Genomic DNA, 13,072 nt, shown 5'->3' with positions numbered 1-13,072 from the left:
TACATCCACCTGAACAGGCAAAAGGGACATTGGTCAATTTCGTCAGTCTCATGTTGTCCCCTCCAATAATTCAGCACTCCCTCAGTACAACACTGTTACAAGCCTAAGTTTATTTGCTGAAGTTCTGGAATTTTTTCTGACTCGGGGTTGGGAGTGCTATCACTGAAGCAAACTGACCAAAAAACAGGATCCTTACGTCAAGATCCATGAATACCAATGCATTTCTCCAAAACTATCTTATTCTGTCTCATGGGAAATGAACTGTCTGCTTTTTATGGATGGAGTTGGTGCAGTAGCTCCTTGTGCTGGATCAGTAGATTTCCTAACAACTGCATTTCTAGGGTGGCCCCTCATTGATCCGCAGAACCATAAAAAATTATAGTACAGAATGTGACTATTTACCAAGTACTCCCTCCTGCAACTCACTCACTGAACGTTGCAGAGTGGATGTATCTGTCCTGATGCTTGCCACTGTAGGAATGAGTGAGGCAGGGCACTCAGTTCAGGGTTGGCATTGGGTTCTTCTTCGGCATGTAAAGGATTGACAAATGTTGTATTTTAGAATGCTGGCAGTCAGCCACCCTTTGAAATGGCACACAAGCAAAACATTTTCTTGAGGGCTGCATTTTTGCTGACGTAGTAGAGATTATATCCTCTCGGGAGGAATCATTTTTAAGATGTCTTTCCACAGGATGCATTTTAAAACAACTAATAACTATCATCCATAATATAACAGACTGTTGAAGTTTAATTCTTGTTTAATTATTTCTTTTGCTTTTATTTTAGGTACAGCAGGGGTTATGTGGTGGAAGGGGAGCCATACGCTGGTTATGACAGACACAATGCTGAAGTATCTGCTTTTCACCTGGATCGGTACAGTACACATAGCATGTTTTTGGGGACAAGGGTCATACAAGAATTGAGAAGTGTGCTAGCATTTTGCTGAGATCAATATTCAAATTGAAAAATGTGTTAACTTCACTTTTCCCTCAGTCAGCAGATGACTGAAGTCAGGCCAGTGAGCACTTCTTTGTACGTGTTTTCATAGCCCGAGCTCTCATCCCCTATGCTGCAATAATGTGATTATACATTGTAACTACCATTTCCTGCTGCTCAGTGCTGTTGCTGCTGTATTGGTGGGGTAAATATTAATAAGGGAAAACACGCTGCTTCTGTTATGTCATGTTAACAAGATCACGAAAATGCCCTAATTGTTCAGGAATTCAATGCTAAATTTAGTTGCATTGTTCCCCTCTCTGACACATTGCTTTCATATAAGAAAAAAAGGATTCTGAAAAGGCAGCGACTGCTGCCAACGAAGTTGAAGTAGTTGCGCATGCGCAGTCTGTGTTTCTTTGGTTCGCTAACTGAAAAGAAAAAATTGTCACCATCACAAAGAAAGAGAAAGGAGGGGTGGGGGTGGGGGGAAACGGGTACTAGTAAAGACGAGTTAAATAAAGGTGAAAACAAGTTCCAACAGGAGGCGAGTTCGTGTAAAATGGAGGGAAAATCTAAACAGAGCGAGGAGTTGAACGTGTACCTGCCTGTCAAGAGTAACTGGTACTAGTAACATAGTGCCATTGAACCAGGAACGGAGCGGGTGGGCCATCAGCACACACACGGGCACTGGGGAAACCAAGCAGAAACAGCAGCGATAGCAAAACTACAACAGGTCACAGGTAGGCATTTATGAAAAGGAAATTAAACGGGCTGGGGTGGAGGGGGAGGCTGACTGAACAGAGCCGCGTCGGGAAAATAAAATCAGTGCCAGCAAAACACTTAAACCAACCCGCAATATTATTATACATTATTATTAAACCAACCCAGAGCCCCACAGATTTATGCGATACTACGATATATTATTATATACATTAATACTTAAACCACCACAGATTTATGCACAGAACACTTCTACGCAGCTTCCAGTTCATTGGCAGCAGTCACTGTTCTGAAAATAGGCAACAAATTAGTCAGCATGTGAAAAGAGAAAATATGAGTGAGGACCCTTCATTAGAACTGGAAAAAGAGAAAACAAGAGAGTATCTTAAGACTCGCCAAAAAAAAGAAAGATGGTAGGAAAGAAAAAAATAGATGCTGGCAGGAGAGTCATAGTCTCAGGATAAGTGGTCAGCCTTTTAGAACTGAGATGAGAAATGTCTTCACTCAGAGGGTTGTGAATCTTTGGAGTTCTCTACCCCAGAGTATATTCAAAACTGAGATCAATAGATTTTTGTACACTAAGGTAATCAAGGGAAACTTTGGAGAAGAACAGTATGATCAACTGTGTTAAATGCTAAATAAATATTGAGGAGCACACTAGTAGTACATTAATGGCCAGTAGTTTAGTGGGAATGGGGTCAAATGAGCCAGCAACTGAGTCTCATTCACCTAGAAAGAGCAGGAGGTAAGGGGGAAACTAGAGAAAGACATGGGCTCAGGGCTAGGGCACAGGGAAGCTTTGGGAGAGGTTTGGCTTGGTGGGCAAGGGGATTGGGGGGGGTGGCAGAGGCAGATGAACAGATGGTCTTAATCTTTATGACTGACGTGTCTGTGAGCTCCTTCCACATGTTGTTAGCAAGAACATTGGAATTTCCAAAGCGCATACACTGGTGAAAATTCTGAAAGCTGTTTTTTATTAAAATAATCTTAGCTGTAGGAGGGAAGGTGGGCTGAAGCAGAAGCAGAGATGGGCAATGTTACAGAGGTGGAAGCGAGCGGTCTTTATGATGGAGAGGATTATGGAGTTGGAAGCTCAGTTTAGGGAGACTGCGGAGGAAAACCATTTGGTTCAACTTGACATAGTGGCCAGGGAACGGAGAAGGACTTGGTGGCCAAGGAACGGAGTTTGTGGTGGGGCTGAAAACAATGGCTGAGGTGTTCCCAAGGTTTAACTGGAGGAATTTTTGGCTCATCCAGGATTGGATGTCAGACGAGCAATCTGACAGTATTATGTCAGATGTGTTCTGTGCATTGCAAGCAACTGTTGGCAGGACTTTGCTGTGCATGAAATAAATTTCATTTCAGTTTATGAAAAATATTTGGCAGGATAATGTGTATATTTTTTGAAAATTTGCTATTAGAAATTAGTAAATGAAAAAATATAGCAGTGTAATCAGCAACCAGGCACTTAGTATGCACTCAATGTCAGAGCAGTCTGACATGCATTCAGAACTTTTCATTCTATCCAGTTCCTGTATAGAACATGCACAATTACACACTACATCTGCATTAACAGCGTACAGTTTGAAATACTCTGGTTGTTTACATGGGGGAATAATTAGATTATTGAGGTTTTCAATCGTGGCAGTGCAGCATGTTGATGTTCCAAATGTTGTTCTATTGACTCTAAATTGTACTGTGATAGCATTGCCCTGTAAATTGCTTAATTAGAAACTCTCTTAACTTGTTCATTTAAATTGTCTTTCGCTTTAATAAAAATCCATCGTTCATTTCTGAACACAGAAGTACGCTCGATGGCAGTGAGTATAGCAAATCAGATGTTTGGATGTATTGAAAGGTCAATATTGAGCCGAAATAGTGACGTGATCCTGCTGCTTTATAAATCATTGGTGCGACCTGTGCAGTTCTGGTTGTCACAGTGCAAAAAAGATATTGCAGCTGACGTAAGAAAACTACTAGGCACTTGGTCTAAGCGTTAAACAAAGCTTTAATCAACTGTTTTACAACATGGAGGTCTAGTTGTGTCCTTCACTAGTTTCTGTTAAGAATGTCCTGCGCAAGCTGGGCCCGTGCCCGAGTATTTATACTCTCTCTGGACAGCGCTACCCGCAGGCCGCTCAGTATTATTTCATAAGTCTTTCTTTCATGAATGACTGATTCATGTCAGCAGCTATTGAAAGAGAGCAACCAGAATGATTGAGGGATTGGATTATGAGGAGCAATTATGTAAATTGTGCATGTTCACACTGGAAAAGAGACGGTTGAGAGGTGATATAACTGCTGCTGTTAGGATTCTAAATTGATTAAATAACGTAGACCATGACGAGCTATTTCATCTTGTCCAGAACAGAAGAATCCGAGGACACGGCATGACCTGGAAGAGGAGTAAATTCCAAACGAATCTGTGGAAATAATATTTGTGAGCAACTGGTCAATCTGTGGAACAGGCTAGTTAGGGAGATGGTGAAAGCAGTTAATATTGATTTAATTCAAATTAGATAGATTTCTTTCAGAAAATAACATTTGGAATACAGTATATGAGTAAATTGAGACATGATGTGTGGTAAGTGTAGCATGAGGAAAACGGTGACTTTGGACCTATGGTTTCCAAAGCTCTCCACCACTGGAGTTTTCATTGTGTTATTTCTGGGTCTGTTGTAATCTAATTGATAGAGATTGATTGCTATGGGTAGTCACCAACTCTGTTAACATTGTAGTATTGCAACTACCAGGATGGTAGCAGGCAAAATAGATGGAACATGGTCTTTTCTCATCTAACAATTTCTATGTTCTTATAGATTTACAAAGGGGTTGTTTTCTTCTAAATTTCCATGTTTATCCAGAGAGTTGTTAATGGGAAAACCTACCGACAAACAGTGGGAAATGTTCAAAGATGTATTTGGTAAGATACAAAACCAATGCATACCTCAAAAAGGCAAAAGGGTTCACTTGTGTAGTTAAGCAACCATGGTCAACAAATGTGAAAGAAAAAGCTTACACAACTGCAAGGAAAAATGGAAATCTCTCCATCACTAAAACTATTCTAAGATCATCCACCGTCATCCAGCTGGGTGGCACTGCACTCGCCTGGTTACATTCCTATCTATCCAGCCTTAGACATAGAATCACCTGCAAAGGCTTCTCTTCCCGCTCCCGCACCATTACCTCTGGTGTCCCCCAAGGATCTATCCTTGGCCCCCTCCTATTTCTCATCTACATCCTGCCCTCTGACATCATCCAACGACACAGCGTCAGTTTTCACATGTATGCTGACGATACCCAGCTCTACCACTCGTCCATCTCTCTCGACCCCTCCACTGTCTCTATACTGTCAAACTGCTTGTCCCGACATTCAGCATTGGATGAGCAGAAATTTCCTCCCATTAAATATTGGGAAGACTGAAGCCATTGTCTTCCGTCCACACCACAAACTCCGTTCCCTTGCCACTGATTCCATCTCTCTTCTTGGCAACTGTCTGTTTGCAACCATGGTGTTATATTTGATATCGCAATGAGCTTCCAACATCATATCTGTGCCAGCAATAAGACCGCCCATTTCCACCTCTGTAACATCGTCCATCTCCACCCTTGCCTCAGCTTATCTGCTGCTGAAGCTCTCATCCGGGCCTTTGTTACCTCTAGACTTGACTATTCCAACACACTCCTGCCTGGCCTCCCTAGTCCTATCCTCCATAAACTCAAGGGCATCCAAAACTCTGCCGTCTGTGTCCTAACCCGCACCAAGTCCCGTTCACCCATCTCTCCTGTGCTCGCTGACCTACATTGGCTCCCAGCTAAACAGCACCTCGATGTTAAAGTTTTCATCCTTGTTTTCAAATCCCTCCATGGCCTCACCCCTCCCTATCCCTAATCTCCTCCGGCCCTACAATCCCCCGAGATCCCTGCGGTCTGCAATTTCTGGCCTGTTAAACATCCCCGATTTTAATTGCTTCACCATTGGGGGCCGTGCCTTCAGCTGCTTAGGCCTTAAGCTCCAGAATTCGCTCCCTAAACCTCTCCACTTCTCTTTCCTCCTTTAAGATGCTCCTTAAAATCTACCTCTTCGACCAAGCTTTTGATCATCTGCTCTAACATCTCCTTATATGGCTTGGTGTCAAATTTTGTTTTGCTAACGCTCCTGTGAAGCACTTTGGGATATTTTGCTATGTATGAGGCACTATATAAATGTACATTGTTGTTTGAAATCCAGCAGACTGAGAGCTATAAAAAGCAACAGCAGTATGCAAAGAAAGTAATAAGTGCAAAAAGAGAATATGAAATAAATTTGCGAAGAGTGTCAAAGATAGCAGCCAAAGTTTTTAGATATACATAGAAACACAGATACATAGAAACATAGAAGACAGGAGCAGGAGTAGGCCATTCGGCCCCTCGAGCCTGCTCCGCCATTTAATGAGATCATGACTGATCATCCAAACTCAGTGCCCTGTCCCTGCCTTCTCTCCATATCCCTTGATCCCTTTAACCTTAAGAAATATATCTAACTCCTCCTTGAATATATTTAATGAATTGGCCTCTACTGTCTTCTGTGGTAGAGAATTCCACAGGTTCACCACTCTCTGGGTGAAGAAATTCCTCCTCATCTCTGTCCTAAATGGCTTACCCCCTTATCCTTAGACTGTGACCCCTGGTTCTGGACTCCCCCGCCATCGGGAACATCCTTCCTGCATCTAGTCTGTCTAGTCCTGTTAGAATTTTATACGTTTCAATGAGATCCCCTCTCATTCTTCTAAACTCTACCGAGTATAAGCCCAATCGACGCAATCTCTCCTCATACGTCATTCCTGCCATCACAGGTATCAGTCTGGTGAATCTTTGCTGCACTCCCTCCATGGCAAGAACATCCTTCCTCAGATAAGGTGACCAAAACTGCACACAATACTCAAGGTGTGGTCTCACCAAGACCCTGTACAACTGCAGCAAGACATCCTTGTTCCTGTACTTGAATCCTCTCGCTACGAAGGCCAACATACCATTTGTCTTCTTAACCGCCTGCTGCACCTGCATGCTTACCTTCAGTGACTGGTGCACAAGGACACCCAGGTCTCGTTGCACTTCCCCTTCTCCCAATCTATTGCCGTTCAGATAATAATCTGCCTTCCTGTTTTTGCCACCAAAGTGGATAACCTCGCATTTATCCACATTATACTGCATCTGCCATACATCTGCCCAATCACCCAACCTGTCCAAATCATACTGGAGTTTCTCGGCATCCTCCTCACAGCACACACGCCCACCCAGCTTTGTGTCGTCTGCAAATTTGGAGATATTACATCTAGTTCCCTCGTCTAGATCGTTAATATATATTGTGAATAGCTGGGGTCCTAGCACTGATCCCTGCGGTACCCCACTAGTCACTGCCTGCCACTCGGAAAAAGAGCCGTTTATTCCAACTCTTTGCTTCCTGTCTGCCAGCCAGTTCTCTATCCAAGTCAGTACCTTGCCCCCAATCCCATGTGCTTTAACTTTACACGCTAATCTCTTATGCGGGACCTTATCGAAAGCCTTCTGCAAGTCCAAATACACCACATCCACTGGTTCTCCCTTATCTATTCTACCAGTTACATCCTCAAAAAATTCCAGTAGATTAGTCAAGCACGATTTACCTTTTGTAAATCCATGTTGACTTTGTCCGATCCTGTCACTGTTTTCCAAGTGCTCTGCTATTACATCTTTTATAATGGACTCGAGCATTTTCCCCACTACTGATATCAGGCTTACCGGTCTATAATTCCCCATTTTCTCTCTACCACCTTTTTTGAATAGTCGGGTAACATTAGCTACCCTCCAATCCATGGGAACTGTTCCAGAATCTATAGAATTTTGGAAGATGACCAGCAATGCATCTACTATTTCTAGGGCCACTTCCTTAAGTACCCTAGCATGTAGATTATCAGCCCCTGGGGATTTATCGGCCTTCAATCCCGTCAATTTCCTTAACACCATTTCCCTACAAATACTGATTTCATTCAGTTCCTCCCTCTCATTAGACCCTATGTCCCCCGACATCTCTGGGAGGTTATTTGTGTCCTCCTTTGTGAAGACAGAACCAAAGTATGTATTTAATTGGTCTGCCATTTCTTTGTTCCCCATTATAAATTCCCCTGATTCTGACTGCAAGGGACCTACACTTGACTTCACCAATCTTTTTCTCTTCACATATCTATAGAAGCTTTTACGGTCAGTTTTTATGTTCCCTGCAAGCTTACTCTCATACTCTATTTTCCCCCTCTTAATTAATCCCTTTGTCCTCCTTTGCTGAATCCTAAACTGCTCCCAATCCTCAGGTTTGCTGCTTTTTCTGGCCAATTTATATGTCCTCTCCTTGGATCTTATGCTATCCCTAATTTCTCTTGTTAGCCACGGTTGAGTCACCTTTTTTGTTTTATTTTTATGCCAAACAGGGATGAACAAATTCTGCAGTTCATCCATGCGATCTTTAAATGTTTGCCATTGCCTATCCACCGTCAACCCTTCAAGTAACATTCCCCAATCCATCCTAGCCAACTCGCACCTCATACCATCGTAGTTTCCTTTATTTAAATTCAGGACCCTAGTCTCTGAGTCAAATACTTCATTCTCCATCTTAATGAAGAATTCTATCATATTATGATCGCTCCGACCCAAGGGGCCTCGCACAACAAGATTGCTAATTAATCCTTTCTCATTACATAATACCCAGTCTAAGATGGCCTGATCTCTAGTTGGTTCCTCGACATATTGGTCCAGGAAACCATCCCGTATACCCTCCAGGAATTCCTCCTCCACAGTATTGTTACTAATTTGGTTAGCCCAATCTATATGTAGATTAAAGTCACCCATGATAACTGCTGTGCCCTTATTGCATGCGTCTCTAATTTCCCGTTTTAATGCCATCCCCAACCTCGGCATTACTGTTTGGGGGTCTGTATACAACTCCCACTAATGTTTTCTGCCCCATGGTATTTCTCAGCTCTACCCATACAGATTCCACATCATCAGAGCTAATATCCTTCCTTACTATTGTGTTAATCTCCTCTTTAACCAGCAATGCTACCCCATCTCCTTTTCCTTTTTGCCTGTCTTTCCTGAATATTGAATACCCCTGGATGTTGAGTTCCCAGCCTTGGTCACCCTGGAGCCATGTTCTCGTAATCCCAATCATATATCATATCCATTTACATCTATTTGCGCAGCTAATTCATCCTCCTTATTACGAATGCTCCTCGCATTATATCACAAAGCCTTCAGGCTTGTTTTTTTTAACACTCTTCGACCTTTTAGAACTATTATTTACTGTGGCCATGTTTGATTTAAACCCTTGACTTCTCTGCCTGCCACATTTGCTTTTCTCCTTCCTGTCTTTTGCTTCTATCCTTGTTTCCCATTCCTCTGTCTCCCTGCACAGGTTCCCAACCCCCCCTGCCATTTTAGCTTAAACCCTCCCCAACAGCACTAGCAAACACTCCCCCCATGGACATCGGTCCCGGTCCTGCCCAGGTGCAAACCGTCCAGTTTGTACTGGTTCCACCTCCCCCAGAACCGGTTCCAATGTATCAGGAATTTGAATCCCTCCCCCTTGCACCATTCCTCTAGCCACGTATTCATCTGAAATATCCTTCTATTTCTACTCTGACTAGCACGTCGCACTGGTAGCAATCCTGAGATTACTACCTTTGAGGTCCTATTTTTAAATTTACCTCCTAACTCCCTATATTCTGCTTTTAGGACCTCGTCCCGGTTTTTACCTATATCGTTGGTACCTATATGCACCACGACAACTGGCTGCTCACCCTCCCCCTCCAGAATGCTCTGCAGCCGCTCCGAGACATCCTTGACCCTTGCACCAGGGAGGCAACATACCATCCTGGAGTCTCGTTTGCGGCCGCAGAAATGCCTATCTATTCCCCTTACAATAGAATCCACTATTACTACAGCTCTCCCACTCTTTTTCCTCCTGTCCTGTGCAGCAGAACCACCCACGGTGCCAGGAAGTTGGCTGCTGCTGTCTTCCCCCGATAAGCCATCCCCCCGAACAATATCCAAAGCGGTATATCTGTTTGAGAGGGGGATGGCCACAGGGGACCCCTGCACTACCTGCCTGTGCCTACTACTCTGCCTGGCGGTCACCCATTCCCTTCCTGCCTGTGTAACCTTTACCTGTGGTGTGACCAACTCCCTAAACGTGCTTTCCACGACGCCCTCAGCATCGCAAATGCTCCAGTATGTATCCATTCGCAGCTCCAGCGCCGCAATGTGGTCTGCCAGTAGCTGCAGCTGGCTGCACTTCCCGCACACATGGTCGTCAGAGACACAGGAAGTGTCCCTGATTTCCCACATAGTGCAGGAGGAGCATACCACAGCACCGAGCTGCCCTGTCATGACTTACCTTTCAATTAATTTAAATTAACTTTAATCAAATCAATACCACCAATTACACTACAATTAAATGTTATACTCAAGGGCCCTTGGTTACTAGCACTAGAAACTATAACCACAAAAAAATTAAGACCTTCTAAACTTTATAAACTATGACCCTTAACTGTCAAACTATAGAGTAGTATAAAATACTCCCTGGCCGTACTCACCCAATTAGCTGCTCCCTCCTGCCTGCGTCACGTTTTGAATCGTGACGTGGCTCGGGAACGCCGCCGCCGGTTTGCGAGATTGGTAACAAAGCTCGCAAAAGTGAGTTTAAATACTCACTGGGTCTCCGGTCTCACCGCTCCCGACACCAGCCTTTGTAAAGAAAGCCCGCGAAAGTGAGTTTGAATATTCACTGGGTCTCCGGTCTCACTGCTCCCGACACCACCCTCTTCAAATATTGAGAGGAAGAGTGGTCAGGGGTGTGACCCACTAAAGACAGATGCAGGTGAGACGATAATAGACAAGTGAACAGTAGACTTATTAAATGATTACTTTGTATCTGTTTTCACAGTGGAGGGAGAGGACAAAATACCAGCAGAAAAGGGAACCTTAAAATAAATAAAGGGGAGGAATTAATGGATTTAATACAAGTTTAAAAAATAGTAATGAAGAAAATAATGGGACTTTAGATAGACAGATCTCCATGACATAATGATCTTCCTTGGTATTAAAAGAAATAGGTGAGGAAATTGCAGATGTATTAGTTATAATTTTCCAAAAGTTCTCTCGTTTCAAGAATTGTGTCTTTTTGGATTGGAAAATTGCAAATGTCACTCCATTATTTAAGAACACTGAATATTTGCACAAACACCTTTGCGGCCTTCTGCGCATGCGCGTGGTGTACCGGAGCCACGCAAGCACGCTGTATGCCGGAGCCGCGCATGCACAGTACCCAACGGTGCTACAGTTGTGGCTTGCACCGTGGGCCACACTTTCCTCGGCTCCGTGCGGAGAAGGTCAGGGGAGGAGGAGGAGGTGGAGGAGAGAGAGAGGATCAAAAGAGGGGAGAGAGAGAGAAGGTGAATTGGAGGGTGGAGATAGAAAGAAGAGGGGCGGAGAGAGAGGAGATCGGTGGAGGAGGGAGATGATCGATGGGGCGAGTGAGAGGATCGAAAGTTTTTCCAGTTCTGATGGAAGATCATCGACCTGAAACATTAACTCTGTTTCTCTCTACAGATGCGCCCCGACCTGCTGAGTATTTACAGCATTTTCAGTTTTTATCTCAGGAAAGATATATTGGCTTTGGAAGGAATACAGCACAGATTCACTAGAATTATACCAGGGCTTAAAGGGTTAAATTATGAGGGCGGTTTGTATAAACTTGCTTGTATTCCTTGAGTTCATCAGGTTGAGGGGTGATCGGATCATTTATCTAATAGCGATCATAACATGATCGAGTTCAAAGTAGTGTTTGAAAGGGAAAAACGCAAAATAGCTGTTACGATTCTAGATTTAGGTAAGGCCGACTTCAATGGGATGAGACAGAGACTGTCTGCAATAAACTGGGGAAATCTGTTGATGGGTAAAACGACAGAAGATCAGTGGGAGGTGTTCAAAAAATAAATTAATGTGATACAGAACCAGTTTATTCCCCTGCGGAGCAAGAGCGCTACTTGCCAAAAAAAACAACCATGGATGACTTGGAGTAAGAGACACATAAAACTAAAAGAAAAAGCATACAAAAATGCAAAAAGTAACACAGATCCTGCCGAATTGGAAAGATACAAAGAACAGCAAAGCAAGACAAAACAGTAAGGGCTACAAAAAGGGAGCATGAAAAGAAACTTGCAACGGATATCAAAATCAACACAAAAAATGTTACAATTATATTAGGAAAAAGAGGTTGGTCAGGAACAATGTTTGCCCCTTGAAAACTGATATCGATTCAGGAACCGTTCCTTTAGATTGGAAAATTGTGCATGTCACTCCGCTATTTAAGAATGGTGAGAGAGGGAAATTAGGGTATTACAGACCAGTTAGTCTAACCTCTGTTGTTGGGAAATTACTAAAGTCTATAATTAAGGATAGGGTGACTGAACACCTTGAAGATTTTCAGCTGATCAAAGGAAACTAGCATAGATATGTAAAAGGTAGGTCATGCCTGACAAACCTGATTGAATTTTTTGAGGAGGTGACTAAACTAGTGGACAGGGGCATTTGATGAAGTCCCTCATAAGACAATGTTAACTAAGATTGAAGCCCATGGAATTGAAGGCAAATTATTGAACTGGTTAGGAAATTGGCTGAGCGGCACGAGACAAGAGAGTAGGGATAATAGGCAAGTACTCTAAGTAGCAAGATGTGACTAGTGTCCCACAGGGATCTGTGTTGGAGCCTCAACTATTCACTGTATTTATTAATGACAGTTTGAAAGGAGCGGGAACCGGAGAGGACAGTTTGAAAGGAGCGGGAACCGGAGAGGACAGTTTGAAAGGTGCCGGAGAGGACAGTTTGAAAGGAGCGAGAACCGGAGAGGACAGTTTGAAAGGAGCGGGAACCGGAGAGGACAGTTTGAAAGGAGCGAGAACCGGAGAGGACAGTTTGAAAGGAGCGAGAACCGGAGAGGACAGTTTGAAAGGAGCGAGAACCGGAGAGGACAGTTTAAAAGGAGCGAGAACCAGAGAGGACCGTTTGAAAGGAGCGAGAACCGGAGAGGACAGTTTGAAAGGAGCGAGAACCGGAGAGGACAGTTTGAAAGGAGCCAGAACCGGAGAGGACAGTTTGAAAGGAGCGGGAGCCGGAGAGGACAGTTTGAAAGGAGCGAGAACCGGAGAGGACAGTTTGAAAGGAGCGAGAACCGGAGAGGACAGTTTGAAAGGAGCGAGAACCGGAGAGGACAGTTTGAAAGGAGCGAGAACCGGAGAGGACAGTTTGAAAGGAGCGAGAACCGGAGAGGACAGTTTGAAAGGAGCGAGAACCGGAGAGGACAGTTTGAAAGGAGCGAGAACCGGCGAGGACAGTTTGAAAG

General features: G+C 43.7%; 1 protein-coding gene across 1 annotated transcript in view; it reads left to right on the top strand.

Moving 5' to 3' along the window:
* Nucleotides 1-13,072, top strand: part of fam20b (FAM20B glycosaminoglycan xylosylkinase) — a 324,352-nt gene that overhangs the window by 206,601 nt on the left and 104,679 nt on the right. The window contains exon 4 of the mRNA XM_085982204.1: nucleotides 787-873. Within this exon, the coding sequence (XP_085838330.1) occupies nucleotides 787-873 (87 nt within the window). The remainder of the gene's footprint in view (nucleotides 1-786; nucleotides 874-13,072) is intronic.

This window comes from Somniosus microcephalus, chromosome 3 (genome assembly GCF_052327205.1).
Source record: "Somniosus microcephalus isolate GS21.2 chromosome 3, FLI_Smic_1.0, whole genome shotgun sequence".
Lineage (NCBI taxonomy): Eukaryota > Metazoa > Chordata > Chondrichthyes > Squaliformes > Somniosidae > Somniosus > Somniosus microcephalus.
Note: the sequence above shows the minus strand (reverse complement) of the source record. Positions and strands in the feature narration are given on the sequence as shown.